The sequence below is a fragment of the Netta rufina genome (assembly GCF_964035555.1).
Source record: "Netta rufina genome assembly, chromosome: 23".
NCBI lineage: Eukaryota > Metazoa > Chordata > Aves > Anseriformes > Anatidae > Netta > Netta rufina.
Window position 1 is genome coordinate 1,989,767 of NC_140147.1, and position 27,852 is coordinate 2,017,618.

Sequence of the window (27,852 nt, forward strand, 5' to 3'; positions counted from 1 at the left end):
TTGCAGGAGCGGACAATGCTGCTCGGCGTGCAGCGTGGCAAGGAGACTCGGCAGCTGTTGGCTCGTTCATTTTTAATCCTGGCAGGGAGCAGGCAGGATGCGGGCGTGAGGATGGGAACGCCGCGGGATGGGACCCCAAAAAGCCCCCCCCCCAGGCAGCCCAGCTCAAAGCATCGGTGTCTTTACGCATATCCCCGCGGGATGGAGCCCCCCGGGAGGGGACAGGACCCCGCACGCCACCCCCTGCCCTGTCCCACCCTCTCCCCACCCTCGCCGGGGAAGGCACCCTCCTGGCGCGTGCGAGCGCTGGGTGCAGGATCCGTGCGAGGGTGGAAACCGTGGGCTGTGAGCGCGTGGGGATGCGCCGGGAGTGGAGCGGGGGTGGATGGAGTGGGGGCGTGCAAGGCAGCAGCTCCCCCCTCATCGCTCCCTGCTTCGGGAGCTGCGCCCATCGCCCTGCTGGGGACCCCAACCCTTTGGGACCGCGGCACCAGGAGGGGGGCAGGACCCCAGCACCCCGCAGCTGCTACGAGGAGGTGAAGGAGGACGCACGGACGCTGGGCACGGGCGCATCGGGGGCTTGAGAGGAGAGAGGGAGGCACCGGGCGGCTTTGCGCAGGGTCCGGCCCAGGTCAGCCCTGAAGCGGCGGATGCAGAAGCAGTAGACGAGGGGGTCGAGGCAGCTGTTGAGGCTGAGCAGGGCCACGCTCAGCGCGTGCAGCACGTCCAGGACGGCCGGGGGCCCGCAGGGAGGCACGGGGGGCCGGCTGCCCACCCAGGGGGCCAGCGTCAGGTGGTAGGGGGCCACGCACACCACGAACACCAGCAGCATCCCCAGCACCATGGCGCGCGCCTGCTGCCGGTGCGAGCCCGGCGAGGCGGCGGTGACAGCGGGCGCCGAGAGCGAGCGGGCGACGGAGACGTAGGTGCCCAGCACCACCAGGAAGGCGGCGGCGAAGAAACCCACCATGGCGTAGGCGTAGGCTCGGTGCCGCGCGTGCTGCTCGAAGCAGGTGGTGGCCCCGGCGCGGGCCGGGAAGGTTTGCCGGGCGGCCAGGGTGGGCACGGCGCAGCCCAGCCCCAGTAGCCACGCCAGGGCGCAGGCCAACGCGGCGCCGCGGCGCCCGGTCAGAGGCAGCGCCGGCCGCGCCGCCCGCACGGCGCAGTAGCGGTTGAAGCTGATGAGAGCCATGAAGGTGACGGCGCTGTAGGTGGCCACGTAGTAGGTGGCCCCGGCCAGGCGGCAAGCGGCCTCGGAGAGCAGCCAGTTGCCCCCGGCCAGGTAATAGGGGATCCAGAGGGGCAGGGTGAGGTTGAAGAGGATGTCGGCCAGCGTGAGGTTGATGAGGTAGATGCGGATGGCCTTCCTCACCTTGCCGCTCTGCAGGAACACCAGCAAGGCCACCAGGTTGCCCGGCAGCCCCACGCACAGCACCAGGCAGTAGACGGCCGGCACCAGCACGAACTGCACCGGGTCGCGGGGCACGCACGCGCCGGGGAGCTCCGCCGGCAGCAGCCCCGGTGCCGAGCCGTTCATCCCGGGCTCCTGCAAAGAGGAGAGGACAATCAGGGACCTACGGCACGTGGCGGGGGCGTTGAACCGGGTGGAACAACCCCAGCTTGGCGCCTACAACTGCTCAGCACCGGACACGAGCTGCCCCATGGGGTTGCTAGCAAAAAGGCTCCGCTCTTCCTCACCCCGAGGGAGCTGACGGGCTCTGGGAGCCATCCCAGCCCCCCCAGCCGCACACCCCCACGCCGCCAGGCAGCCGGGGGCTCCGCCAGCCCGGCGCTCCCCGGGGACCGGCAGGCGCAGCTGCGCCACGGCCCAGGGGCAGAGGCGCAGACGGCGGCACCCGGAGGTGCTGAGCTGGCTCCAGCTCGCAGCTGCGGGGCTTAACGCCGCCTGACGCCGCCCTCGCAGCCCTGAGCTCGCCGGGGGCTGCACGAACGCCCTCCAGCCCTGCTGCTGTTGCTCCCTCTTCTGCTTCTTCTCGCTCCCAGCGCCCCAAAATCCCCGTGGGGAAAGTCCCCCAGCGGCTCGGGGCGCGTCGGGGCGTAGAGATGATGGGGATGGGGAAGGGGGCACCAGCACGGGGCAGGCACCCCGTTGTTCCCCAAGCCCTGGACGTGGAAAAACCTCTCTCTGGTGTGATTCCCGTAGCCCAGGGCTGCAGCAATCTCACCTCGCAGCACGGCCTGCCCACACCTTGCCGACGGCTCTGAGTCACCCCGCGGGCGTCTTCCAGCGCAGCAGGGCCAGATCCGGTGCGCGCAGCACCCAACCCCACACCAAGGCACGGAGAGCTCGGGGTGCTGAGCGGGTGGGCTCATCCCAGGGGGCTTGAATTATTTCGCAGACCCCTAAAAACCCCTCCAGCTCCCTCAACGCTTCCCTCTTCCCTTTCCTTTTTGGAGGAATTGGCGCAGGGATGCACCCGCCCACGCCGCACCCCATAACCAGGGGGTCACCCCCAGCTCCCTCCCACCACACTGAGCTCGCTTACCCCGTGTCCCCTCCGGCTGCTCCTCGCTGCCTGGCCGAGCTGCTGGAAGCTTTAAATGCTCAGGGAGGGCTGGGGGAGGCAGGGGACGCCTGATTCCAGCCCCCCCCCCCCCAGCCCATGTGGGGGTGAGAGCGTGCGGGGGGGCAGCTGGAGCAGGGAGGCACCTGCGTGTGTTTGTAATGGGGGCGGCCACGCTGGAGCCACGCTAAGACCCCCACCACCAGCACACTGGCTGGGGGCATGGGGGTGGTGGTGGCTGTGCCCCCCCTCCCCAGTGCCCCCATCCCCTTCCAGGGCCATTTCCCAGGCCCCACATGAAAGCAGCAGAGGTCAAGTTTCTGCACTCAGCAGCTGGGAGAAAGGGGGGCAAGGCGAAAGGGATCAAAGCAGGAATCTGCCTCCTCGGGCTTTTGTTTGCTTCAAAGGGGGATTCAGCGGGAGCACAGCCCCCGGGTGTCCCCCCCCCCAGCCCTGCAAAGGGGATGCTCCCCCCTCCCTGCTGCCTTGGGACAGGGAGCCTGTCCCCTTGGTTGGTGGCTCAGGTCCCGGTGGTGCTGCACCTCTCTGAGAGCCTCATCTCACCCCAAATCTGTCCCAGTTGCTTCGCTGGAAGATGCACAAGGTTCAGGTGTGATCCTGGGCTTCAGCCAAGCTGCGACCGTGCAGTGCCCATCCCCAGGGGACTCGATCTGTCCTGGAGAACAGGTGAGTCCCTAAAGACCCTGCCCCAATGGAGCAAGACCCCCAGAAAGTACCTGCCTGAGTCCATCCAGGCACAGGGCTTGGGGGACCGTGGGGCTGCTGTCACCCCGCTGGGTGGCCTGACACGTTGCAGGGTGGCTCCAGACAGCCACAGGGCTCCTGCCCCACACGGGCTCCCATTGCTGGCTGTCCACCCCAGTGTGCTGCCCACATATTTCCCATATTTGCTGCCCCAGCACCCCACCAGCCTCCCCTCCCAGGACTCAGGGACCTCCCAGCCTCACGACGTCCCCTGCAGCTCAGCACCGGGGGAGGCAGAAACAACCAGCGGAGGCAAAACATGAAAAAACAGAGGCTTTATTCCAAAATATGAAAGCCCCCACGAGAGCCAGCGCCAGCCCGGCATGGGAGGACCCGACCACCTCGTGCTGGTTCAGCACCAGAGCGGCGGCGGTGCCACAGCCTCCATCCTGCAGCGCCCTGCCAGCAGCAGGGCTGCACCACCCAGCAGCGCCACATTACCTCGCAGCCCCCCAGAACACCCCAGGGGTCTGGCCTCCCTCCATCCGTCTGTCCATCCGTTCTTCCTTCCTCCGGTCACTCGAATTTGGGCTTGACGGGGGCTCCGTAGCCGCGGATGTTGAGCAGCAGCAGGAGGCCGAGGCAGAGCGTGGCGGGGACGCACATGGCCAGGGGCTCCCGCAGCACCAGCAGCGTGTAGATGGCACCTGGAAAAGGGGGCGCGGGGGGCGTCAAGGGGGTACCGGGGGCCACGAGCCCCCCTGCCCCACCGTCTCTCACCCATCATGACGATGCTGAGCACGAAGTTGCTGATCTCCTGCAGCAGCTGGGGGCCGACGGCCAGCAGCAGCCCGGCCACCGCCTCCACCCAGCCGACGGCCGCCAGGTACGGGTCAGGATCGGGGGCGAAGCCAAAGTCCTTGAGGGGAAAGACCTCGGCAAAGCGGACGAACTGCGCCTGCTGGGGACAGCCAGAGGGGCCCAGCTCCAGCTCTGAAGCCCCCCTCAGGCTCCAAAGCCCCCCTTATGGCTCTGAAACCACCCTCAGATTCTGAAGCCCCGCATGAAGCTCCCCAGTCTCCAAAGACCCCCCTAGGACTCTGAAGCCCCCTTTGAGCCCCAAAATCCCCCCTCAGGCCACCCATGAAGTCCCCCTCAGGCTTCAAAGCCCCCCTTACAGCTCTGAAGCCCCCACTATGGCTCCAAAACCACCCTCAGACTCTGAAGCCCACCTAGGGCTCTGAAGCCCCCGACAGTCTCCAAAGCCCTCCCTAGGACTCTGAAGCCCCCCTCAAACCCCAAAGCCACCCCCCAGCTGTCCATGAAGCCCCCCTCAGGCTCCAAAGCCCCCCTTATGGCTCCAGAGCCCCCCTCAGACTCTGAAGCCCCCCACCATCTCCAAAACCTCCCACAGTCTCCAAAGCCCCCCCTAGGACTCCAAACACCCCCCTAAGACTCCAAACACCCCCCTCAAACCCCAAAGCCCCTATCAGGCCGCCCACGAAGCCCCCCTCAGGCTCCAAAGCCCCCCTCAGCCCCTGAAGCCCCGAAGCGCCCCCCCTATGTCTCCGACGCCTCCCTCGAGTCCCAAACCCCTCCCTACGCCTCCGAAGCCCCCAGCCCCCGGCTCCCCCTCACCATGTGCCGGTGCACTTCGGCCGAGAGCCGGTCCGTGAGCTTCACGGCGCCGGCCAGGAGGAAGAAGAGCCCGAGCAGGACTCGCAGGGCGGCGAACACCGCCGCCATGGCGGCTACGGGGCGGGGACGGCCATGGGGGCGGCGCGGCTCGGCTCGGCCCTGCCCGGCCCCGGGAGCCGCCTCACGGCCTCGGCCCCGGGGCTCGGCTCCACACAGGGCTCGGAGAAGGGTTGGGGGGCGTGAGGGGGGCTCGGAGCGAGGCTGGGGGTTGTTGGGGGGCCCGGTTTGCTCCCCCCCCCCATTCCTCCTCCTTCTCCTCCTCCTCCTCAGCAGAGCCTCCCTCATACCCCGGGGCCACGCTGCTGCGTGGTGCCGCTGTGGTAAACCACAAATTGTTTAATTTTCAAAGCTCGAAAGCCAAAAGTGTTAAAAGCCGGTGTGGGGAAGGAGAGGAATGGCGGGGGGGCATCGCCTGCCCTGACCCCACGCTCTCGCTCGGCTCCCTTGGGGCGCAGCAGATGTCAGTGCGGAGCTGTGCCCGGCGCTGTGGGAGCACGAGCGGGCAGCCCTATTGTCTAGGAGAGCCTCTTGGGGGAAAAAAAGAGAAAAATAAAAGAGCCCAAGCCCTGACTGAATAATGGATCGAGGCGCTGAGGGCCACGGCATGTGGTGAGCGGGGTTGTCTCGCTGCTGCACGAAGCGCTCAGCGTTTCTCCAGGCCCATTGTTAGCGTGCAGGGGGGGAGAGCAGCGCAGCGAGGCACCTCCCGAAGAACCCATTTTCTGTTAGCTTCGGGAAAATTTGCTCTTTTCCTGCGATAGCAAGGTCTCCCCCACCCCCCGAGGCAGAGCAGAGCCCGCTCAGACACTGGCTGTGGTTTTTGTGCAAAAAGGGCAGCACCGTTGCATCATCTGTTTGCTTCCCCTCCTGGACCCGCTACGTTTGCCTTTCCCGGGCAGCCAGCACCGAGCACAGGGCACCCATGCCACAGTCCGGCTCTGGGGGGGGTCACAGCACCCATGGGTGGCACCACGGCTGTGCTGTCTTTAGGGACACAGCCCCTGCCTGTGGGGACACCCGTCCTACAGCCAGCGGTGCTGGAGGAGCCAGGCCTGGAGCAGTCGGTGTCCCCAGGGCACCCATCCTCGCCCCCAGGGCCACCCATCCGACACCCAGGGGTGCTGGAAGAGCCGGGCCTGGCTCGCAGACCATTAACAGCCCCAGGAGCCCTCTGCTGCACGTCACAGCAGTGACTCAGAGCCGGCTGCCGCTCTCACCCAGCTATCTCCGTGCAGGAGGAATAAATAACTCGCCCTGCCTCGCTGCAATCCTACCCCAACGGGAAAAACATCTGCAGACAAAATAGAGCTCCCTCTTTCCCCAAAGCCTCCAGCCCCAGCTGGGACCCTGCTATCTTTAGATTTACGAGCCCAAGCTCCTCCTATGAGTCATTCATCAGTTGTCAGGCCTTAAATAATAAAACGTCCTCCTGGGTGGCAGAAGCTGTCCCCCCACTATGTTAAGGATGGACTACAGCGATCTGCCACAGGTTCACCCATTTGTTTCATAAATTCAGCAGGATGATGCCACGCCTTCCGTCCACCCCAGCTCTAAAGCAGCCCCACAGCTGGCCCCTAGGGTGCTCACACACCCCCTGCTTTATTCCCCCCCTTGTGCCCCCAGGAATCGCAGCCCTGGTGCCTCTCCAAGGTGTCTGGGGCTGAAATAGATAAATACAGCGGCTGTGACAGGGCTCCACCACCATCCATCCCGGCTCTCAGCCTCTGATGTTTATTAGGGGAGCTACTTAGACTAATGAAACACGCAGCAGAACCAGGTAATCAGCTTTAACAGCCAGCAAACAATAACCTGCTGGCAGGCTGCCCAGATGTTAAGGAAAAAAAAAAAGCTCTGTGCTAGTCATCTATCAGGTGATGACACGATGGCCTACACACTGATGAAAAAAGCAAGGGCTTTCTGCATTTCTCCAAAACACGCGCAATTTCAATACAAAAAGCAGAACACTGTTTGCTTATAAAAGGAGTTGTAGGAGGTGAAGTTCATTTAGAGTGCCGGTACCGCTTTTAGGTTGAAAGTTTCACGTAAGAAGCTGCTGCAACAGGGGAAACTAAATCAGGACAAGTTACTGGAAAATAACAGAATTTGAGGAAAAAAAAAAAAGGCTGCAGTAGCTGTGGAGACAAGACAGTGAAATCCACCCACGTTCCTGCCACCACAGGCCTCCACTGCTTTGAGGCAGCACTTCCCTCACCAGCGAGACACCTCCCAAAGGCACAGAAGGCAGGGGGGCTCCTGCTTTTTGAAGTCCTATGATTCTATGATTCCTTCCTCAAAGCAGCGTTCCCAAAAGCATCGCAGTGCTTGGTCCTTCCCAGCACGAGGTCAGAGGGCTGCTCAGCCTCTGCGGCAGCTCCAGCGCTGTGCACACCCCAGCGCGTCATTTCTGCAGGTAACTGACCACACAGCTCTTGAATTCCTGCCCTCAAGGTTCCTCCTCGGTTACAACCGAGGTCTGAATTAACAGGTGAATAACTTAATTTCTGAACTGTGTGCAGTACTTAATGAATCCTGCAGTGGAACCTAATTAAGATTGAGCCTGTCAGCTTGTTAACAAGCACCTTTCCCATCACACCTGCAGCATGGCTGAGGAACCACAGAACCTCTTCAAAATCTGGACAATAGCATGAAGATGTCAAATCAATGAATGAATTCTCACAGTCTATCCTGTATCTGATTGCATGAAAAAGGGAAAACCAGCAGATAAAAGCTTTTAATGCAGTATCATCCTTCTGTGCTGTAGAACTCAGGCACAGTGAAATACCAAGGCACCCCCTGCTGCTGCTCACCCACACACAGCAGCTTGCAGCTGCCTGCAGCTCCATTTGTTTCCCTCTAACTATGCTCAGAGACACACTCGTGACTGGCAAGGAGCCACAGGGCTGGCAGTCCAGCAGCAGCTGCTCTCATCTCACCAACTCTGAATGCCTGATAAGAGGTGGGCACCAGGACTACTCATCTACACGCTGCTACAAAGCAATATTCTGAGTCAGGAATGATGCAGTAGCTCAGACCAACAGCATTAAATAATTAAACCTCCTCAGTAGGATGCAAGCAAGCTGTATTTAAGACAAACCAGAATATATTTTGGACTGGCAGTTGAAGCACAGGTGAACTTGTTCCCAGGCAGACACAGCTCAAGTGCTGCAGCCTTGCCACATTTAATACAGTTAATTTTGATCATGGTGGTCTTGCAACAGTTCCTAGCCAAATGTTTGTGACTTTGTGTGCTGTAGGGGGTAACTCTGTTGTAATGCAACTGTATTACCAAAGCCTACTGCTGGCCTATTTTAAACACATTAGCAAAAACTACTTGATATTTAAACAAAGGATTACATTTAATAAATGACATCAGGAATTATGCATGTGCACAGAGTGGCTTTACAGCTGTCTTGTTTGAGTAAAGCAATTTGAACCATGGAAATCTGTGCTTCAAGTGCTAAAAACAGCACTTCTCTGCCTTGCAAGGAATTCCAACACTGGCATCTCAGGCTTAATGACTAGTCACTAAGTAAACTACTACAAACCAATCAAGCATGTGTAAACACTCAAATCTAATGCAAAAAGCACTACACAGAACTCTGGAGATGGGGGATAGAGTGGGTGAAACTTCCAAAACCTCCTACAGTGCTTTAGGGGTAAGAGTAGTTTATAAAAAAAATGGTTAAGTCATTTTTAGCAGAAGTATACATAGCTACACACTGCTCAGGAATATATCTGACCCCCAAACTGGAGAAGTCCAACTACAAGAATAAGCCCACAGCATATTCCCAGCAGAAAAAAAAAATGTATTATATATTTGTTAAGTGTGGTTGTTTCCTTTGCTTTTAGAGCTAAAAGGTTGTTTTCTTTTAGTTTTTAGAGCAGGATTCAATGACCCAAAGCCATCCTCACTCCACTGCTCCAAGCACACTCTGCATCACCTTGTTCTACAGCCTCCCTCATTTCTGGCAGTGTTTCTTGGATGCATCCATACTGTATTATGCTCAACAACTTACTGAACGCACTCCAGAATAAAACAGAAGTCATTAAGAAAAATTAAATATTTTATTTGTAAAAATTGGCATGTTCCTGGCTCCTCTTCACTGCATTTGGACTTCTTCTGCAAGTAAAAAACACATAGTTAGCAAGAACTTTAAAATTCCACCAGAGATCACACACAATGACATGGAAAGGGAATCAGTTATCACAAAGGCCATGCACTTAAAAAATACTCTCTAGGATCATAAGATCTTACATCAGACTGGAGATAAAACAAACAGCATTCATGTTTTCATCTACCTCTAAAGATCAAGTGGCTTTGTTTTACTACCCCAGAAACAAGGGCAGTGGTGACAAGTCACACAGGATTCAATAGGAGTTCACCAATTGAATCTCACTGGTTTCACATCTTACAGGTTCAGCTGTGGCATGGCTAAGCATTACTTACCCCTCACTCATGTGTTAAGGTACTTTTGCATGTTGCTCCTCACACAAGATTTAAAATATCTGAAGCTCCCCCTTGTAGTTTAAGTAACAAATTAGAGGGAAAATTTCATTAATTCCAGCTGTGCAGATTAGTTTATTTCCCTAAACCACTACTGGCTTACGTTCTTGAATGCACCAACTTATCTTGCAGGTAATTTTGAAAGTTCAATGCTCACTATTTCAGATAAGTAGCACTTTTAACAACTTTTAGCTAGATTAACAAATAAGTAGCTGCTTTATTCCTGTTTTCCTTGCTGACAAAATCACTCCATCCTATTTGCATCCCTTCCATTTGAGCTTTGACATAAAAATGCTTATTTCTTGTTTGACCACCTACAGTGTTCAGATGACAGTTTATTTGATGCTGCAGGGCTGAAAAGCCTCAAACAATGGTTAGATCTTGGCTCTACAAAAGAAAGATTCATCATTTTCATGTAAAATTGAGATTCATCAGAGGCAAATTCCAGGCAGGAACTACCTGACATCACAGTGATGCACTGCTCTAACAGAGCAGTAGCCTAAGGACAGCATCTACTTACTTGTTCACTTGTTTTCTCGGTCCATTCACATATCACTGGACATCGTGCTGGATGTGCTCATGCTCAGCTCCTGAACTAGAAAAATATTTACAAGTTTTATTTACAATTATTTTTAAACCTTTAGAACAAACCCCCATCTAGGAAGGTGTTTTCAACCACTGCTCTCAAGATATTAAGCCCAGATGGAGCCCAGGTACTAAACACCACAGCTTGAGAGGAGGATACTAAGTTCTACTTTATACATTTCACACATTCACTAATTCAAAGTTACTTCTTCACTGAACACGAAGTGTCCACAGGCCTTTATTATTTCACCCCCACAGAACAAGACAGACATGCTTACTTCCAATGGATGAGCACTCCAGTTTCACTCAGCTTGCATCTTCACCTAAAGGATAACAATTGAAGTTATTATTATAATACACAGCAAGTTATGGCCATTTCAAAACTAACTTAAAAGCAAAGTTTTAAGATATGTGGACTGATTAGTTATGAGGGGGAATTTACAAATTATTCCAAAATATTAAGTGGAAGAATAAGGGGCAGAAACAGACTAGCCTAAACATTTGTAAAGAGGTGAAGGAATATGCATGTAGTTGCCTGAAGAACTGCACCTTGTCTGAGCACAAACCGTAAATCACCAGTCTGAGTACAATGAAGTTTGATTGCAGCCAGAGGTATACTATCCCTTATGTGAAGGCATTAATTTTATCAAGCTACTTCAACTATTTTAACCTAGTTTGATTCCTGTACAATGCCCTCTTCCTTCTGCTTCGTGAAGGAGTGCAGTGTCCCTAATTCCTAGTAGCCCTCAGTTCAATAGTCCTAGGAGTGCTTCAAAAGCCAAAGGAAGACACTATTGATTAGCATCGTCAGTCGACTGCTTTTATTCTAAGCAAGAGATTCTTCCCTTCTGAAGACCCACCCTTTTACTGTAGCTAAGTTGAGGGCAAGCTACAATAGTTAGCAACTAGGGGATGTAGTAGTACAACGTTCTGTGCACACCTCTCGTTGGGAGGCAAATCACACTACGGTCACAATGTGATTTGACCAGGTAGGGACAAGTTCAAGTTTAGTCTCAAACCCACCACCTGGGTTTTATCATGGCCCTCAGGAGCAGAAGTATAGTATGCACATTTTGTTTTCTATGCCATAGCAACAAACACCATGCATAAGGGATACTATATCTTTGCGCATCCTTTTAACACTCCAGATTCACTTAGAGGCACACTCCTCCCAACCCTCCCCAGTTAGCTCTTCAGTACTGGTGTTCAAAAGCAACATTTATAGAGATGGGGTATTCACAGACCACTGCGGGATTGCACAGCCAAGTCCTAACATGTCAATCATTATCTAGCAGCAATGACAGAAGTGGGAGAAGGCCAATCCTCCCTTTTTATTTTTTCCTTTTCCAGTAAGCAGCTATTTAAGAGCCCCACTAGCTGGCATGGAGAGAAAAATCTGAAGCTAATTAGCAGATTCCAAACTTGCTAGTAGTGGAAGAAGCCAAGTATTTACCCAGAACAGCATAACTTTTTATGCATCCTTTCCAACATGCTTAGCCTTATTTAAGAGAATGGAACAAAACGCTGGCCTTCCTGATCGTGTCACTGCAGCTGGCAATGATTAACAGAGACATGCAACCCCATTACTGCTGAAGTCCTAGAACTACTCACAGGCCTCGGTGTTTAGCTATGGGGAAAACTGCAAGCAAATCAACACTTTGTATGCTTAATGTTACAGTAAAGCCCCCATACACGCTATGCTGTGCTCTCTCCTGACAGCACCAGATTCTGGATCTGAGGGCCTAACAGGTACGCATATGTATTCTGACACCACACTTCTGAGCTTCAGATAAGCTTTAGATAAGCTTTTTTTTTTTTTTTTGAGAAAAAGTATTTCACACACAGGTAGAAATTCAAGATGAAACACAATGCAAGCACTTTAATGTCATTTCTTGGTACCCACTTGTTACAGACTGGCTTTTAAGTTATCTACCACACCAAGTTTCATTACTGCAGACAGTCAGAGCTAGTATGAGACCCATGGTTCAGTCACAGATTGCTTGCTCCAAGAGTGTCAAAATCCTACTAGTTTAAGTATGTAGAACAAAGCAGATGTGCCAATAACCCCTCCACGACATTCCTACAGGTCAAGTCAAGTATCCAGAGCACACTGGACATACTAAGTTAGAGCTGAGCACTGGTTTCAGGATTAGCAGTTCAGGTTTGCTACGTGACAGCATGCGATGCGTACTGTCAGCAGTTTTGCTACTAAATTCTAGTCGCAGATTAAGAGTAAGCCATCACCAAAAAGCCGAACTGGATGTGACAAGTGGTGCCACTGCTTGACTAGCTAGTGTTCAGCTACACTCACTGTGGTGTAACCAAAGACCTGGTATTATGATCTTAAGTTTAAGGTGCAGCTGCTTTCAATGGAACACTGAAAAGCTAACTACAGCAGACAGAGGGCAAGGCTGGCCAGCAGATCACCTGTTCACCAGCAAGAGTCTTTTTTGGAAGGTAACACAGAATGGTCCAAAATACCAGAAACAATGATTGCAAAGTAGACCTTTGCAGAACAAAGGGGAAAACACATTACAACACCTCTGAAATAAACTGATCAGACAAGAGGCTGGATCATGTGCTGAAACGAGGGACCTTGAAATTCAGGTTCAAGAACTAATGCAAAAGAGCTGGAGATCAGCGTGTCTGGATGTCTGGAAACGTAAGCATGTTTATCCTGAAACACTACATTCAGCATTTTTAGCAATGAAGAGTTTAGAATTACATCCTCGAGACTGATGAAAAATGAAATTGAGCATTACACTACCAAGATGACTAAGAGGCAGAAATACAGAATCTCACCACTAGCAATTAAAGGCAGAGAAATGTGATATGCTTGTCAATCAAGGATTAATTAAAATAAAGACAACTGAGATTTCCAATAAGCTCTACCGAACTTTTTACAGGGATATTCATTCAAGCACTCATTTGTTTGTCCTGAGAAATATTCCCAATCAGTCTTAAAGCTGGCTGTATTAGTGAGCTTTGACTATCAGTTCACAGAGGGCTAGAGCAGTGATTACTAACACATTTCCTACCGAGCCAAGACTCTACAAAGGGATGCACTGCAGATGGGCCACTTGGTCACTACAGGAAGTTTAAACGATGCTTTTCTAGGCACTGATAGCACCTAGTTGACTAGTTAACTGAGTGTAAGGTCACATCCCCTCTTCCCCACAGAGCTCATCTAAGAACATCTTCGTTACATCGTAGCTGAGAAAAATTCACACAAGCCGAGTCGTATGTACAAAGGAATCGGGTCTGGAAATACTTATCTAAGAATCACAGTAAGTTGCTTATTGACTCTGAACAAGACAAAGCTTAAAACCGAAAACCACGCAGCTTTGATGCAAGTTTAGCATACAGGTATGAGGAGTGCTGCACTGTAATTCCACAGTCAGAAGTGTGATGTCAGAATACCCACAGTATAAGATTACATAGAAAGTCACCAAGTTATATTATATTGCTTGTTACCTACCTGTACGCAGTCGGCAATGAGAATCTTGGAGCAAGCAGGAATACTACATCCGGGTCCTAATGTCCATTGCCATTTGTGGTACTACGTTCCTCACAGTTATGAACTGCAGAAATGCTGGCTAAGTGCAGTTATGTAGCAGGCCACTAGTTTTAAGTGTAAATTGCAGTCTCAAAAACTCCAGCAAAAACTTGCTGCCACAGCAAATGGTTGCCAAGGAGAAGCCAAGAATTTTTCTACCACAAAAATACCACAAAATCTCAGAAGCAGTTTCAGTTTCTCGTCAGCTGTATAAATGATTAGTGTAATGTGTCTACACCAGAAGATAAGATTATTCTGTATTCGTTTCTGAGGAAGCGTGAAGATATGAATAACGATACCAGTTTCTACATGCTGCAGTTTTTAGATATCTAAATGTCAAAATGGGCTCAATTTTGTTAAAGCAAGCTAAATTGCAACAGCCAATGTCCTCCAAGTCCAGTACAAAAAGGTGTTGTGAGCCAGACCATCCAAAAATAGGTCTGACCAACCAAGCACTTTTCTAAATTGTTTTAAGGATTCAATTACATCAATCCGATTTTATGAAAAAAGTCCAAAACCTCATAGGAACAGATCAAAGGAACATAACCGTCTCACCTCCCACATTTAGTAACTTTATCAGTTTTAAATTGTTTGCCAGCTTTTAAGACACCACCTTTAAAAGGTCTTGAAATCGAGTTGGCTATTTACTTGTATGCCTGTTGAATACATGCAACTCAAAGCAGAACTTTAGAGTTTTAGGAATTCTGCTTATGCAGCTACAACAAAGCCACATTTAACCAAACTTTCAGGTGTTTTGAAAACTGCCCATTCTTCTATGTATTTACTGGTCATGGTTTTGCAACTCATCGATTTTTAGTACCTAGCAACAGGAGCTTACATACAAAACAGGGGTACCAAGAGAGAACCTCTGTAAGGTACAAGGACATCAGCATCCTTCACTCTTCAAAGTTACAGAGCTACAAGAGAACATACTTTAGGATATGCACCGGCATCTCTTTAATAAAGAATGACATGTAATCTGAAAAATAAACTGAAAAAATTAATTTAAATGTTTACGTTCAGAATTCCCCATCTCAGACACCTTCACTTTTCGTGGGTGTCCCATGAACACCCTGCAGAAAACATAAGCATTATTTAGGACTACTTAAAGCGAATTGCAGTGGGACTGCTGATTTTTTAGGCTAAGTATCCAATACCAGTACTCCCAAATATCTGGTCTGCAGTTTAGGAACTGCCAATTCGGAATTTCCTGAATAGCAATTCATTGTCTTAGCATGTTATCAACCTCCACACTTCTCTGTGAAAATAAGAAGCATTCACCAAACCAGCTGAGTCACTATTTAGTGCACTGAATATTCCCAAGTCAGTGTTACCTGTTATCAACATTTCACAACCTGCTATTTTTTTTTTCATTTGAGGAGTAACAGCACTTACAGTGAGTACTTCAAGAGCGATCATCCGCACTCTAAGATACTGCAGACTGACAACTTTTAACCACAGAGAAAATTTAGCATAGAATTTAGAATTAGCCAATGCTTCGCACAAGGAGTGGAAAGATCTTGGTAAGATTAAAGCTACTCACAGAATGCTCGGGAGTTGGGGAGTGGCGTGAAGGTACAGCCAAAGTTTACCTACTTTGTGCCAAGCAGGTTGATGTATCCTGCATTAACACCAAGGCATTTTATGCTGGGAAGTCACGTTCCCAGCTCATCTGGTACAGTGTCATAATAAGCAAAGCAGCTACCTTATGAGTCCAGAATGCTTTGAAATTCTTCTGGGGCTTAACGAAGTTATCAGCAAGCTAATGAATTCATCAGACCTACAAAACAGCCTTGAAGGGAGTTTATTTGTACTGTGCAGTATTAACTGTTAGCTCCAGATTTAGATACTGCTTTTGATGCATTACCTCCCCACATCAATAATAGCAATAACCATCGTGCAAGAATGCTCGTTTCTCTGTATTTTACATACAGGCATTTAGGATTTACCCACCAGCTACAAGACTTAAAGACTAGTTGCTGCAGCCCCCATAATACAATTGAATTCTGAACTATGCAAATTAGTCCACTCAATTAGCATGAGGACATAAGCAAGTTACAAGTATGAATTAGCAGGTTCTCCCCTCATCACTCAAGCAGCACTTCTGGTCTTTTTGCCAAGCAATTTCAGGCAGATATACAATACGGAGCAAGGCCAGATCCTGGAATCTCAAACAGCTTAAGAGCATATAAATAACTCAATAATAATCCGTAAGATAGGAAGTCAGTCAATACAAGTCTTTCTATGGATTTATTTTTAAAATAACCATTGCTAAGTCTTCTGCTTAAAGACTTTAAAAAATTCCAAGCAGTAACTGCCGAGGTGGTAAGTGCTATCATCCCACCACCCATTCTCCATAGCTATAATGTGAAATTTGTTGCATACTGCATTACTTGCAGTGTAGCTTTCATGACCATTATCTTACAGCACCTGCAAGATTTCCATTTGCTTCCTTATTGCAGCACAATTAATGCTTAAAAAATCTGCACCTACTAGAAAGTTAAGCTACTGTTTGACCCAATCTTAAGCTAGAGGCGTTATAGGAAGAGATCTCAGCTCTTCACTACAGTTCCACACCCTGGTCTGGTTTGACCTCTGTGGCAAGACTCTTGGTTTACTGCTGAAGGTGTGGTATTTAGCCTCTTAATTTAACCATGAATGGCAAGAAAAGTTACTACATTTAGTTTTCTATTTATTTGAAGCACAGTAAAAAAAAGTTGGTACACTTTGGGAATTCAGTGGCACAAGGTACACTGCCATCAAGTTAGGGACGTTATACATCAAAAAAACAGCTAAATTTGCTTTGAAACACTGCATTACATAATTAAATTGTACTCGCCCAAACAGACCACTTACAAATATTAGGTCAGTAAGTTTCTAACATCCATAAAAACGTAGCTTTCTTACTAAAATGCAAGAATTAAAAAGTTGGTGTCTAAACAAGACAGACAAAACAAACTGGAATGAAACTACAGGTCACATCTAAAATCGGGGCTTTTTGTTTGGGCCTTCATATTCTTCTCTCCCTCTACCATATCCTGTTGGCGTTCCAGGCCCCATTCCTCTAGGACCCTGGCCACCCACAGGCCCCGCACCTCCCTGCCCAAAGCGTTCAGGACGCTATTGGAACAGAATTAACAGTTCATTATATGTAGTTGATGTCCATGTGTGTTAAGTATATATTTTTAGAAGGTTCCGTAGTCAAGGTTCGTCGATACAATCACCATTGAGCCGATCCACAGGTACCGGGAACATAGAAAGGAAAAAAGGGTAATTTAAAAATTAGTTTATTGTAATACATGCCTTGAGGTATGTTCCCACTTGATGCATTCTCATACATCTGTTACAAAGAACAGATCCTCCCTGCAGTGCTAGAAATGTAAGCATTAGTGCAGATGTGAATTAACAACTTTTCCAAATGAGCTCTAGCAATTTTCAACCAAGTTAATGCAAATAGCTTGCAAACTTCTCACCTTTCGTGCAGTAAAAGCTTAGATTACATCACTGTCATTTCCAATAAGCCTAGCCAGAGAGAGTATCTTCAGTTCACTGAAGTACAAGCTGACATTCATAAAATGTCATCGTAAACAGAATGCCTACTCACCAGTTAATGGCATGTGCTGCAATAGAGACCATGTGCTTTTCAAGATGGGGTTAAGACTACGGTCTGCTGACTAAACTGCAGAGGCCTTAGGCAGTGATCAAAACTGATAGTGAGCACTACTGGATCACAAGAAGAAAAAAAAAATGTGAAAAAGCTCATGACCAGTGATTTACCTAACCAACGCAACTGCTCCATCAAGAGACTTGCTTTTATTAAATCCCACGTACTCCGGAACTGCTGCTGTATATGCAAAATGTGTTCAGAGAGCTACAATTTATTCAGTGTTTCAGGTTAGAGCTATGCACAAAGGGTTCTGTGCATCCAGTCAGTGGACCCCTCCCACCCCACCTTCACCACAAGCTCTTGGAAAATTCACAACTTCAGTCTTGAAAGCCTTCACACCAGGATATAAAAGCTAAATTGCCCTGCAATAAAGCAGAGGCTTCAGGTATTTTTTACCAGTAGCTCTAGTTGCATGTACTTCGTTCAGATACTGTATCAGTAGGTGTGATCAGCATTCAATCTACAGAACTGACAAATTATAAAGTCAAAGAGAGCTTTAAACTTCATTTCAAGCAAGTTTTCCACTACCCAGTAACAGAACAATGGTAGGTTGCTTGTTACAAAAGGTACCTGCAACTGAAAACTTTTACTTCACATTCTTGACTTCTGAAAGTTTGTTTCAATCCTTCCCAGAAAGGTATTTCAGAAATACTACCTGGGGTCTTTCTGCCTAAATCACAGCAGCTTAAGCCTACCTCCAGTTCTGTTTATAAAGAGAGCAGCCCAGAAACTGTGACAGCACTGTGTGGCAGAGATCCCCATCCTAAGAAACTCAAGGCAGTTAAAACCATCTTACTGTCACACATTTTGACCAGATCATGTTTTCAAGTATTCCACAAGCTCAGCATGCACCTGTACCAGGAATTTCAGGAGGAGAAAAATATGCACAGCATTGACCACAGACTGCCTAACTGTTCACTGTGAACTTAGGAACTGCCTAAATATATCAGTAGATTATAGATACGTTAAGGCCACCAGCACTGTCTACTGAATCAATGAGGCTCTGCAAAGTTATGATTCCAAAGATACGGTTCCCATAAAAACAGAAGATATTTGACAAGCTACTATGGTAGCTCACCAAGTTAAGTCAGAGGCCTAAGCCCACCCAAAAATCGTTTACAGATTGTGCAACATTGTACACCCTTTACGAGGAGGGTGAAAGCACACTAGCATCACCGCCTAAACCAACATAGATTTCCATTATACTCATTAAGCATTTCTTTAATCTATATCGGTATTGCTTCAGTGTGATAACACCAAGCAGGCTCCAAGCCCATCCACACATATAGTGTGCCAAAAATAGTCATTTGGAAACATACCTCAGAACATGAGATATGCAGTAGCTTTAATAAACTCTACCTGTAGTCATACCCAACAAAGAAAACAACCAGAACAGGCTATCGTTCCTGTGTGAGTCAGGAACCACAAAAATGGCTACAGTCAAGGATCACTGGAACATGTCTAAAACCTAAAAAAACAGCATTTCTGCTTTTCTATGGCAAACTTCAGCATACAGAGTAAGCGATATGCTGTTCACCATTACTTAAGTTAATCTGCTGCTTAAAGAAACATGAGCACAGATTTTTGAATTAACAGCATATCCATACCAATATGCATCAATTCTAACTAGGCTTGGAAGGGCCAAAAGAAACACAGCATTAAACTTCGGAAAGGAGAACCAAGATCTCACTTGTCCATACAAAATGCAAGTTACTGAACAGCTGGTATGTTATTTAAACTCTGAAAATCGTCAGATTATCTAGAACTTGTAAGAATCCTTCCAAGCCTAACTGTGATGCAGAATTTCTGAAGTCCAATAAAGTCAGAGTTAATTGCAAATATGCTTCACAGCACATTTGAATTCACTTACAAACAACTTCCAACTGTGTAAGCTACCATAATGGTTAACTAAACTAGTACTACATACTGCCAAACTAGTCTTCCATGTTAAACACCTGACAAGAAAGTCAGCAGTTAACAGTGAAATTTACACAACCATCCGAGCACAGAACTCAATTCCCAACTGCAACATTTCCCTTGTGCTAAACTAAAGCCACCACAGGATACATTACCATGTCACTTCCCATCATAGAACCACTCATGGCTGCTTGGCCAACTCCTGGATTAGCTTCATAACCTATGCCGCCACCACCTCCGAGAGGTGGAAATTTCTGGGCTGCAGAAGCATAAGGATCTAAGGAAGAGAAACATAGAATCATATTCTGGCACTTTCTAAGGTAACCACAGAAAGCAATTATTTAAAAATCCTTTACCTCCCATGTTCATTGTGGTGGCACCACCCATTCTCATGTCTCTCTCCCTCTGCGTAGAAGAAACAACTTTTAGCACAGAATCTTACTGAAATCTCTACCTTTCAGGAGATAAAGCACGCGTACGGCCAACAACTATCACTTCACTTACACTAAGACATCACATCAGCTAACCTAAAGGAAGCAAAACGCATCAATCTCAAAAGCATCCAACAAATTCCAGAAATCCCCAGACATGGTAACATCCAGAAAATATCATGTTTTCACTTACTGGATCCATGTAACCCATTCTACTATAATTCTCTTCCCTCTGTCTTCTCATCTGTTCTTCCATCTCTCGCTGGCGTATCATCATTTCTTCTTCCCGCCTGCGACGCTCCTCCTCCTGCCTGATCATCCCAAAGCAGACCATTAAACTACAGGAGTAACGCTTCAACATCCCATCAACATCACATGTATGAGCAGTAACACTTCAGCAGAAGACATACCATATGATGCTTAAGTACTCAAGGGAAAAAAAAAAAACAAAAAACTTACACTGCAGTTCAATTTCTCATATGCAAACTGAAGCCGCAATGGAGGTTCTTGACAAAATAAAAGTTTTCACATTTAGTTGAAAAGAAGCAAATGTACAACTGAAAAATCCTGTAAAAGCCAGACCAACCTCAGCTGAATTTCCTTGCGTTTCTGCATTTCTTGATTATGGAGTTCTTCCATACGTCTCAGTTCCTCCTGACGCCTCATAAGATCTGCAGAAACCAAGCTTGTCAGCAGCGGTTCCACAACCTCAGACTTCAATTCAGATTTCAATTAGATCAACCTTGTTTATACTACAGCAGACACTGCACAACCCTATTTTTAGCTATACTTCATTTAAGTTAAAACTGAGAAACCACCGTTCTCTTTTCTAAGACTGAAACCATCAGCCTCAGGTTCACAAGAGGAAGCATGAATTTATTCATAAAACCATTAAACAGTCAGTCATACATCTAAGCCAGCATTCAGAGCAAAAAAGCATTTAGAAACACAACTCAGAGCCAATTACCTTGACGCAAGAGGTTTGCCTGATGCTCATGATAAGCATCTTCCATCTCACTTTCAAGTTTGTCCTTGGCATCTTTCATGTTTTTTGCCACTTGCTCTCTCTGCTGTTTTTCCATTTCATCTAAGGATTTCCACCTCTGGGAATACTCAAATTCAAAACTGCCAGGCTGAGCAAAACGGGGAGGAGTCTCTCTTTCCCTGCAGAAAGGAAGATACTCAGTCAGGCCGCATAAGCCTGGAAACTGAAGGTCAATAAAAGACCACAGGCAGAACAGCCAAAGAACTAGGGAACATCAAAAAACCTCAAAACATCAAAATACTACCTCAATGATGTAATATACAGCTTGTTTTGACAGAAAGATGAGAACAGTACAGCGTCTTACGGATTTACAGAACAGCATTTCATCCACAGACTACCAAATGCAAATGAAGGGACTCCCACACTATAACCAAGCAAATCTTTCTGCTTCAAGTTCTACTGCTTTATCCTGTTCTTAACTTCCTCCTCAAAACACTCCGCTGCTGCTATCCATCAGCTGCAAAATCCTCAAGGACAAGACCTTTGCAACTAGCTTTCAGAACACCAGGATACAGAGAGATGGAGTTTTCAGTGCTGACTTAGTGGTTAAAGAACTGTAATATTTATTTTAACTTAGTCCCCAAAACACCTGACATCTCATTCAGTCATATAAAGTAACTAGACTTAAAAATTCAGTAATTAATGGAACAAAACTAGAGAAATGTAAGAACTTTTCATGCATTAGCAATTTAAAGTAAGATTTCAAGAAAAACACTGATCTGCATTCTTTCCAAAGACATTGTTGCTAAGCTGTTTATAGCTTTTGATCCTAACAAGCCATTTTGAACACACTTGTTTTGAGACCCACAAGATCTTCCCTCTCCACTCCCTTTGGTGATCTGAAAAACACGTTTCTATAATTAATAGGCTCACTACACAAGTCTTAACCCAACATTACTAAAGAAAAGACTCAGCTATCACTGCATCTTTCACGTGCAGTAGTCAGCCTGATAAGGCAAATCCGTGGGGAACTTTGTTATGAAACAAATCAAAATTTTAGTTTATTACTTTTAGTAATAAACAATTTATTGTTCCCTTTAATATCAACATGCTATGTGCCTTAAATAAGATGACAATTTTCAACAACAATATGAGCAAACGAAGTCTGATTTAAGAGCTGTGCAAGTACCCTTACCAAAAAAATGTTAAAAGGCTGGTATTTATGCACTGTTTCTTTGGGATATTCAAAGCCAGATTTTAAAACCTAACTCCTTCAGAGTCTGGGATCACACTACGTTATCTATGTACTGTTTAGAACAAAAGATAGTGCCTACTTTTGATACATTGGATTCTTCTGAGCAAGCTTTTCTGGAAGACCATCTTCATCATCCAGCTGTTCCAGTGGTTCCACAATAACTGGCCTAGGAGTTCTGAATACAAAATACACATTTTACATTTCCATAGCAGTCTCCACTCTGAAAAGCTAGAAACAACTGACAACTCTGTGCAGCTTAAAACTAAAAATCCTAAGCAGCAAAACACTTACGTTGTCAACAAAAACACTCCTTCAGTACACCGTTCAAATGCTTTTCGAGCAGCTGGCTTTGATGCAAATTCAACAATGCCTTTTCCTGTTGATCTACCTCGATCATCTACAATCACAACAGCTCTTTCCACTGGACCAAACTGGGAAAACGCTTCCTCGAGTAACTCGTTGGAGACATAAGGTGACAGATTACGCACTGAAAGAGCAGCAGCATGTGTGGCAAACCGAACACGAAGCTGTCGACCCCTCATAGGGGTATCATCCAATTCTGCCTTTGCGATTTCTGCAAGAGCTCTGGATTCCTGAGGGAATTTAAGACCCGGTTTTAGAAAATCACGCTACAAATTACTATTTCGGGAGAATTTTAAGGAGGTGGACGGAGAGTATGAAAGCCTACCAGTTTAATGAATCCAAAGCCTTTCCCTTTGTTGATAAAAACCTCTCCTGGCTCCCCATACTTGGCAAACAACCTCTTAAAGTCTTCATCCGTTATATCGGCAGGCAAATTCCCCACAAACAAACGGCAGCGCTGCGTATAGGTCTTCTCCCCGGGCCGCCTCAGAAGCGACAGATTCGCTTTAAAACCCTACGAAGAAGCAAAGCGGGTCGGAACCAACCCTTCGCGGCTCCCCAGACGGCGGGGGAAGCCGAGACGACGCCGTTGTGGCCCCAAATCCCCTCCGGGGGCCTCGCCCCGCGGCCCGGCGCCCCCCGGCCCCGCTGCACCCCCCGGCCCCGCGCTCCTCCCCTCAAAATGGCGGCCGCGGCGCGCGGGGCCCCCATGGCGGCCGCCGCCATCTTGTGGCTCGGGGAGGGGAAGGGAAAGGAAGGAAAGGGAAGGGGGGGGGGGAGGGCGCCATGACTCACCTCGTCCGAAAGCTTCTCGCCTCCGCCGCCTCCAGCCGGGCCCTGCTGCTGCGACGAGAGGCTCTGCTGTCCCTGGTGCTGCTGCCCGCGGCCCCGCGGCTCTCCGCCCGGCCCGCCGCGGTGGCCCGGTCCGCCTTTATGAGGCCCGCCCGGCCCCTGCTGAGGCCCGCCAGGCCCCTTGGGCCCGCCGCCGGGCGATTGTCCTTGGCCTTTCTTAGGGCCTCCGGCCGGCGTGGGGCTGGGGCTGGGCTTGGGCTGCGGTTGAGGCTGCACCCCGGGGCCGGGGGGAGCCGAGGCGGGCGCGGAGCCCTGCGCCTGCTGCTGCGGAGGCTGCCCCGCGGGCAGAGCGGCCGGCGGAGGAGCCCCAGGGCCCGGCTGGCTGCCGGCGGGCCCCGCCGTGGTGGAAGCGGACGAAGAGGACGAAGGCGGCGGAGCCGAGGTCGACGCGGGAGGCTTCGGGGGTTCGGGCTTCGGGCCGCCGCCCGGCGGGCCGCCCGGGCCTTGCGGGCCGCCCCCCATGGGCCCGCGGTTCTGGCCCATCCCCATGCCGGGCGGCGGGGAGCGGAAATCGTGGTTGGGGCCGCCGCGGCCACCGCCGCCGCCTCGCCGGTGGAAGCCGCCGCCACCGCCGCCACGGCTACGGAACCGATCCCGCGACATGGTGGTGGTGAGGAGGAGGAGGAGAGGCGCCCCGGCTGCTGCTCCTCAGAGCCCGCTGCGCAAAATGGCGGCGAGCGAAACGGCCTCGCCGCCGCCTTTGTCCGCCTCTAATATACCTTCCCCGCCCCCGGAAACCGCCCCCTAGCCCCCAATAGCCAATCGCCCGCCGCGGCGGTGAAGACGGATAGGTCCAATGGCCAATCGCGTGCCGCTCTTCCCCTAACTCTTTGATCTTATTGGCGAAGAGCCTGCCCTCAGCCGATTGGTTCATTTGACCGCCGACATGGGGGACAGGATGATCCGTTAACCTCCCGCGCGCTGATTGGGCAGTTTGAGCGGCGGGAGGCGAGCTTAGGGAGGAAGCGCGGCTTCTGATTGGCTGCCCGCCGAGTCAGTCGGGCGCGAAACCGCCGGGGCAACGGGGCCCGGGCAACCCCGGGGGGCTCGGCCTCGCCTCAGCAGCCCCTCAGCGGGGGAGCGGGGCCTTGGGGTGTTCCTGGCACAGCAGCCGCAGGCTTTAGCTGAGAGAAAAAATAAAATAAAGTGAAATAAAATAAAGTGAAATAAAGTAAAATAAAAATAAAATAAAATAAAAAATAAAATATAAAATACAATATAAAATAAAATAAAATCTGGGTCTCAGCTCTCTTTTCAAAATGCTTCTGGCTCCTTCCAGCACGGCTGGCGCCTTTCCCTCCTACTTTGAGCGCACATTTGCCATGCCAGTTTCTATTTGTTCGGTGGAGGCTGGCGGTGTTGCACAACTCCCCTCAGGGGGTCGCGGCTGGGAGAGCTTTCACCCAGTTTTGTTTGAAAAACCTAACAGGGAAGTAGCAGAAATGGATATTTCAACTGATTAAAGCCATTGCAATTTACAAGCGCCTTGCAAACAAAGGACAGGGCTCTGTGCTTAGCACCTTCGCTGATAAGAGACTGGAGGTCGATCCCCCTAAATGTACAACCATGTAAACCGCTTCTTTCAGGGTCTGTGATTTCTGAGTAGAAAAACAAAGATGCTGTAAAAACTCGTAGCTGTTACGGTGACAAAATTACACATTCTAATACAGAAAGCTGACCACAAGTACTTTCCGTGTATTTAGCATCATTGGTTTCAGTGGTGTTGCACTGGAGACACATTTAGTGTGCTAATGTCAGAACAACGTGACATTTTCAATGAAGGTTTTCATCCATCCAGGCTCCCAGGCTCCCACTGATGTTTCACATTCAGTTTCAGATCACAGTAACAAACTTTGTGTGAAGCCCAAGTGAAAGCCACATGCTTGCCTTACGTGGACAGAACCTGTAACTGTTGCGTTGCTGTGATAAAATATTACCAAGCTATCTCAAAAATATTTGTGAAGCCCTGGGCAAGGGCGGACTTCATTGCTTCAAACAAAATGAATTTCCCTGGGGTTTTAAAGTTTTAAAACAAAAATTTGCTGGAGATCCATCCTTGCCCCAAATCAATATTACACCAGCTTTAGGACTTCAGCCGCTTCCAACTGCAGCAGAAAGCAAGCCCCAAGTTCTGTTCTAAAATGGATTCTCCCTGCAATGTCAGCCCCGCAGTGCCAGCAGTAAACGCTTCCACCACGAGGTGTCTCAGAGGTTAAAGCACTGGAAGAAGAAATTTGGGACTGGCTCCTACTGCACAAAAACTGGCATGGCCTCATTGCAACACTTGGTTGTTTCTGTTCAGAAGGCAACAAAAATACTGAGTATAAAAGAGTTGTTTTCACCTTTGTTGGGTCCTAAGTACAAGTGAACTATATTTTAGGGAGGTCTTAATTTTTATCATCCTTTGAAAGAAATAGGGAGTATAATTCCAGTCCTTGACCTGCATAGACATGGACAACTCAGCTGAAGTCTACAAAGTAGCTTTGAACTTCCGTGTGTCTAGTAGCAGCCAGGATATGAGTACCTGCTTTTGTAACACTGTAACTGCAATGTGAATATTTACCCTGGCACTGAAATCAAACAAACACCAATATAGGTTCCGAGACTTAAAATAAAAATGGCTTTGGCTAACAATCACCTGATTTTGTAAATATTCACACTAGGCAGCTTGCTGTCCTAATACAAAAACAAACACCGAGGATGTTCTCCACAGTATGGCCCACTCCAAATAAACATTGTGCCTGAGACTGGAAACTCATCCGGACAACTTCAGTGGTCTGCAGCTGAAGAGAGAAAAAGATTTGTAGCAGGTTTTGGAAGAAATATTTGAAGGAAGAAATGAGGCTGACACAGAGGTCTGAAGTTAGGAATAGCTCAATTGCCATCAAGCGAAGGGTAATCTTCAGGTAAGAAATGCATGGATCTCAGCAGGTAGTTCATTTAGATAATTTTTCCCTAAACCATTTCCTCCTCCTGTAAACATAAACAAAAAACTGACATGAAGAAATCTGCTTTATCTCTATACTATTAATTGCAGGAGGGAAGAGCTGCATGTGTCTAACCTGCTAAGTAAGAATAATTACCCCATGAGGTTCTGTGTCCAAAATACTGCAAATACTAAAATTGCACGAGTCACAGTAATGTACACCACCAAAAGAAGCAATTAAATGTTGTGAGGAGGCGCTGTGTCTGCATTCCCTGGGCATTCCCTGGGCATTTTTGATCTAGGAGGAATGTTTAATGGCTGTTTGCAAAAATTCAAGTAGTATCTCTGAACGAGAGATGCTCAGCAATTAAAAAAAAAAAATCATGAAGCAAAAGACAGGAGCAGACAGAGAGATCACAGCAGTGAGACACCCAGAAACCTGGAGCCTGCTAAAGGCTCTGCTAGTCAAATCTGTGGTGCTTTCTGATAAACCTGTCTGGAACAGCAGGGATTTCTGCAGAACGGTTTCATTATTCCAGGGCTCAACAGTTTCGTGAATAACAGTGTCACCTTTAAAGAATAAAGGAGAAAGTAAAATGCCTACAGCAACCTCTAGTGCATAAAGCTCAGAGGGGGGATGAAAGGAGTGGCTAATAGCTGCAGTAGCCATTCAGCCCCTCAGCAGAACGCTCAGCAACTTTCCTGTGGCACTTGATGATGAGAGTTCTCTCCCTCCCTCCTCCACTGTTTTCACTCCCTGCTTGAGTACTGATTAAATCTGCTCTCTGAGAGCTTTTTCCTGTACACTATGACAAATATGCCCGCAGGCCATTTTTTAACCCAGATGAGTGAAAGTAATGCAGGGCCAGATAAGAGATTACAGTGATAGCAAAGCAAACGCAGAGAACAACTGCAAGGGTTGATTGTTTTTGCACAGTAACATCATTGATTTCATTGGATATAATCTTGATTTATAGTGGAATAAATGAGATCTGAATCAGGTTGAAGAGTCTACAAAAAAGATAATACAGGATCTGCAGGGAAGTCTGCTGTCTGACCTCTATGCGCACCCACAGTTCACAATCCTGCTGGAGACTGTGTTCTCTCAACCTGAAAGGGTTAAAGATCAGGATTTTCCATTTCTAATGTCTCAGAACTAATTAAAATTCCTGAAATGTCTTAAGCAGCAGAAGTTCTGAGTCCTCTATCAAAATCCAAACCAGCATCAAAGTCACATAAATGAGGTCTTCTGCAGAAGAAACATTCAGTACACTCATGAGAAAGTGCAAGAGGAATTTTGCCTCCTTTCCCTTTCTTTTTCCCTTTCCTCTTTTCCTCTCCCTTCCTTTTACCTTTCACTCTTCTTTCCAGGATGGGCAATGCAGCCGATGTGGGAGGTTTGTAGGAGTGTTTAGCAGATCCAAGGACATTCCTGCTCTCCTCAACAGTGCTGTGTGCTCCCGTGTTTGTGAGGGACGGTTTGGTTGGTGAGACTGGATGGGTAAGACGAGCACAGGGCCTGAAAAAAGAACCATGAACCCATCACTGAACCCACGAAGAAAACATTAATCCCTGCTCTTACAACCCAAGAAGCAAGCACAGCTATTTATTATTCGTAATCACGCAGTTCCCACTGCCATTTTATGTGCCCATCTCACCACCTTCCACATATTTAACGTCATTCCCTGACTTAAAAATAGAGAGCTCCAAGATTGGGAAGTCCTGTCCAAGACCACACAGTCTGTAAGAAGGCGAGAAGAAGATTTTGGGGTCTCAAGTACCGGCACAACTGGGCACAACATAAACAAGGCCTGAGTGCATCAAAGCCTTGAAGATACTCCTAACTCTTAGTTCTTTCCAGTTAACTAAGAGGCCCAGTCCTC

General features: G+C 48.6%; 3 protein-coding genes across 9 annotated transcripts; all 3 read right to left on the minus strand.

Moving 5' to 3' along the window:
- Positions 1-526: 526 nt before the first annotated feature.
- On the minus strand, positions 527-1,537 carry LOC311218172 (platelet-activating factor receptor-like; the record flags this gene model as incomplete). Its single annotated transcript, XM_084300733.1, has 1 exon — positions 527-1,537. One exon carries the CDS (start codon positions 1,535-1,537, stop codon positions 527-529), a length of 1,011 nt encoding a protein of 336 aa, XP_084156859.1.
- Positions 1,538-3,544: 2,007 nt separating this feature from the next.
- On the minus strand, positions 3,545-4,982 carry TMEM35B (transmembrane protein 35B; the record flags this gene model as incomplete). Of its 2 annotated transcripts, none has more annotated exons than XM_084300457.1 (3): positions 3,545-3,937; positions 4,011-4,191; positions 4,869-4,982. In XM_084300457.1, 3 exons carry the CDS (start codon positions 4,974-4,976, stop codon positions 3,807-3,809), a joined length of 420 nt encoding a protein of 139 aa, XP_084156583.1. In that variant the 3' UTR covers positions 3,545-3,806. The 2 variants fall into 2 exon arrangements, with proteins under 2 accessions (XP_084156583.1, XP_084156584.1); XM_084300458.1 differs by having other exon boundaries at positions 4,011-4,188; positions 4,869-4,976.
- Positions 4,983-8,971: 3,989 nt separating this feature from the next.
- SFPQ (splicing factor proline and glutamine rich) lies at positions 8,972-23,739 on the minus strand. Of its 6 annotated transcripts, none has more exons than XR_014619096.1 (12): positions 22,987-23,739; positions 22,517-22,705; positions 22,120-22,421; positions 21,908-22,003; positions 20,556-20,752; positions 20,175-20,259; positions 19,782-19,899; positions 19,514-19,562; positions 19,313-19,434; positions 10,296-10,340; positions 9,953-10,027; positions 8,972-9,048 (listed from the first exon to the last, which is right to left on the minus strand). XR_014619096.1 is itself a non-coding variant. In XM_084300721.1 (11 exons), the coding sequence occupies exons 1-10, from the start codon at positions 23,644-23,646 to the stop codon at positions 10,320-10,322; spliced, it is 1,839 nt and encodes a 612-aa protein (XP_084156847.1). In that variant the 5' UTR covers positions 23,647-23,739; the 3' UTR covers positions 8,972-10,027; positions 10,296-10,319. The 6 variants fall into 6 exon arrangements, 1 of the variants encoding a protein (XP_084156847.1); XR_014619097.1 differs by having other exon boundaries at positions 8,972-9,819; XR_014619098.1 differs by having other exon boundaries at positions 10,296-16,693.
- Positions 23,740-27,852: the final 4,113 nt, after the last annotated feature.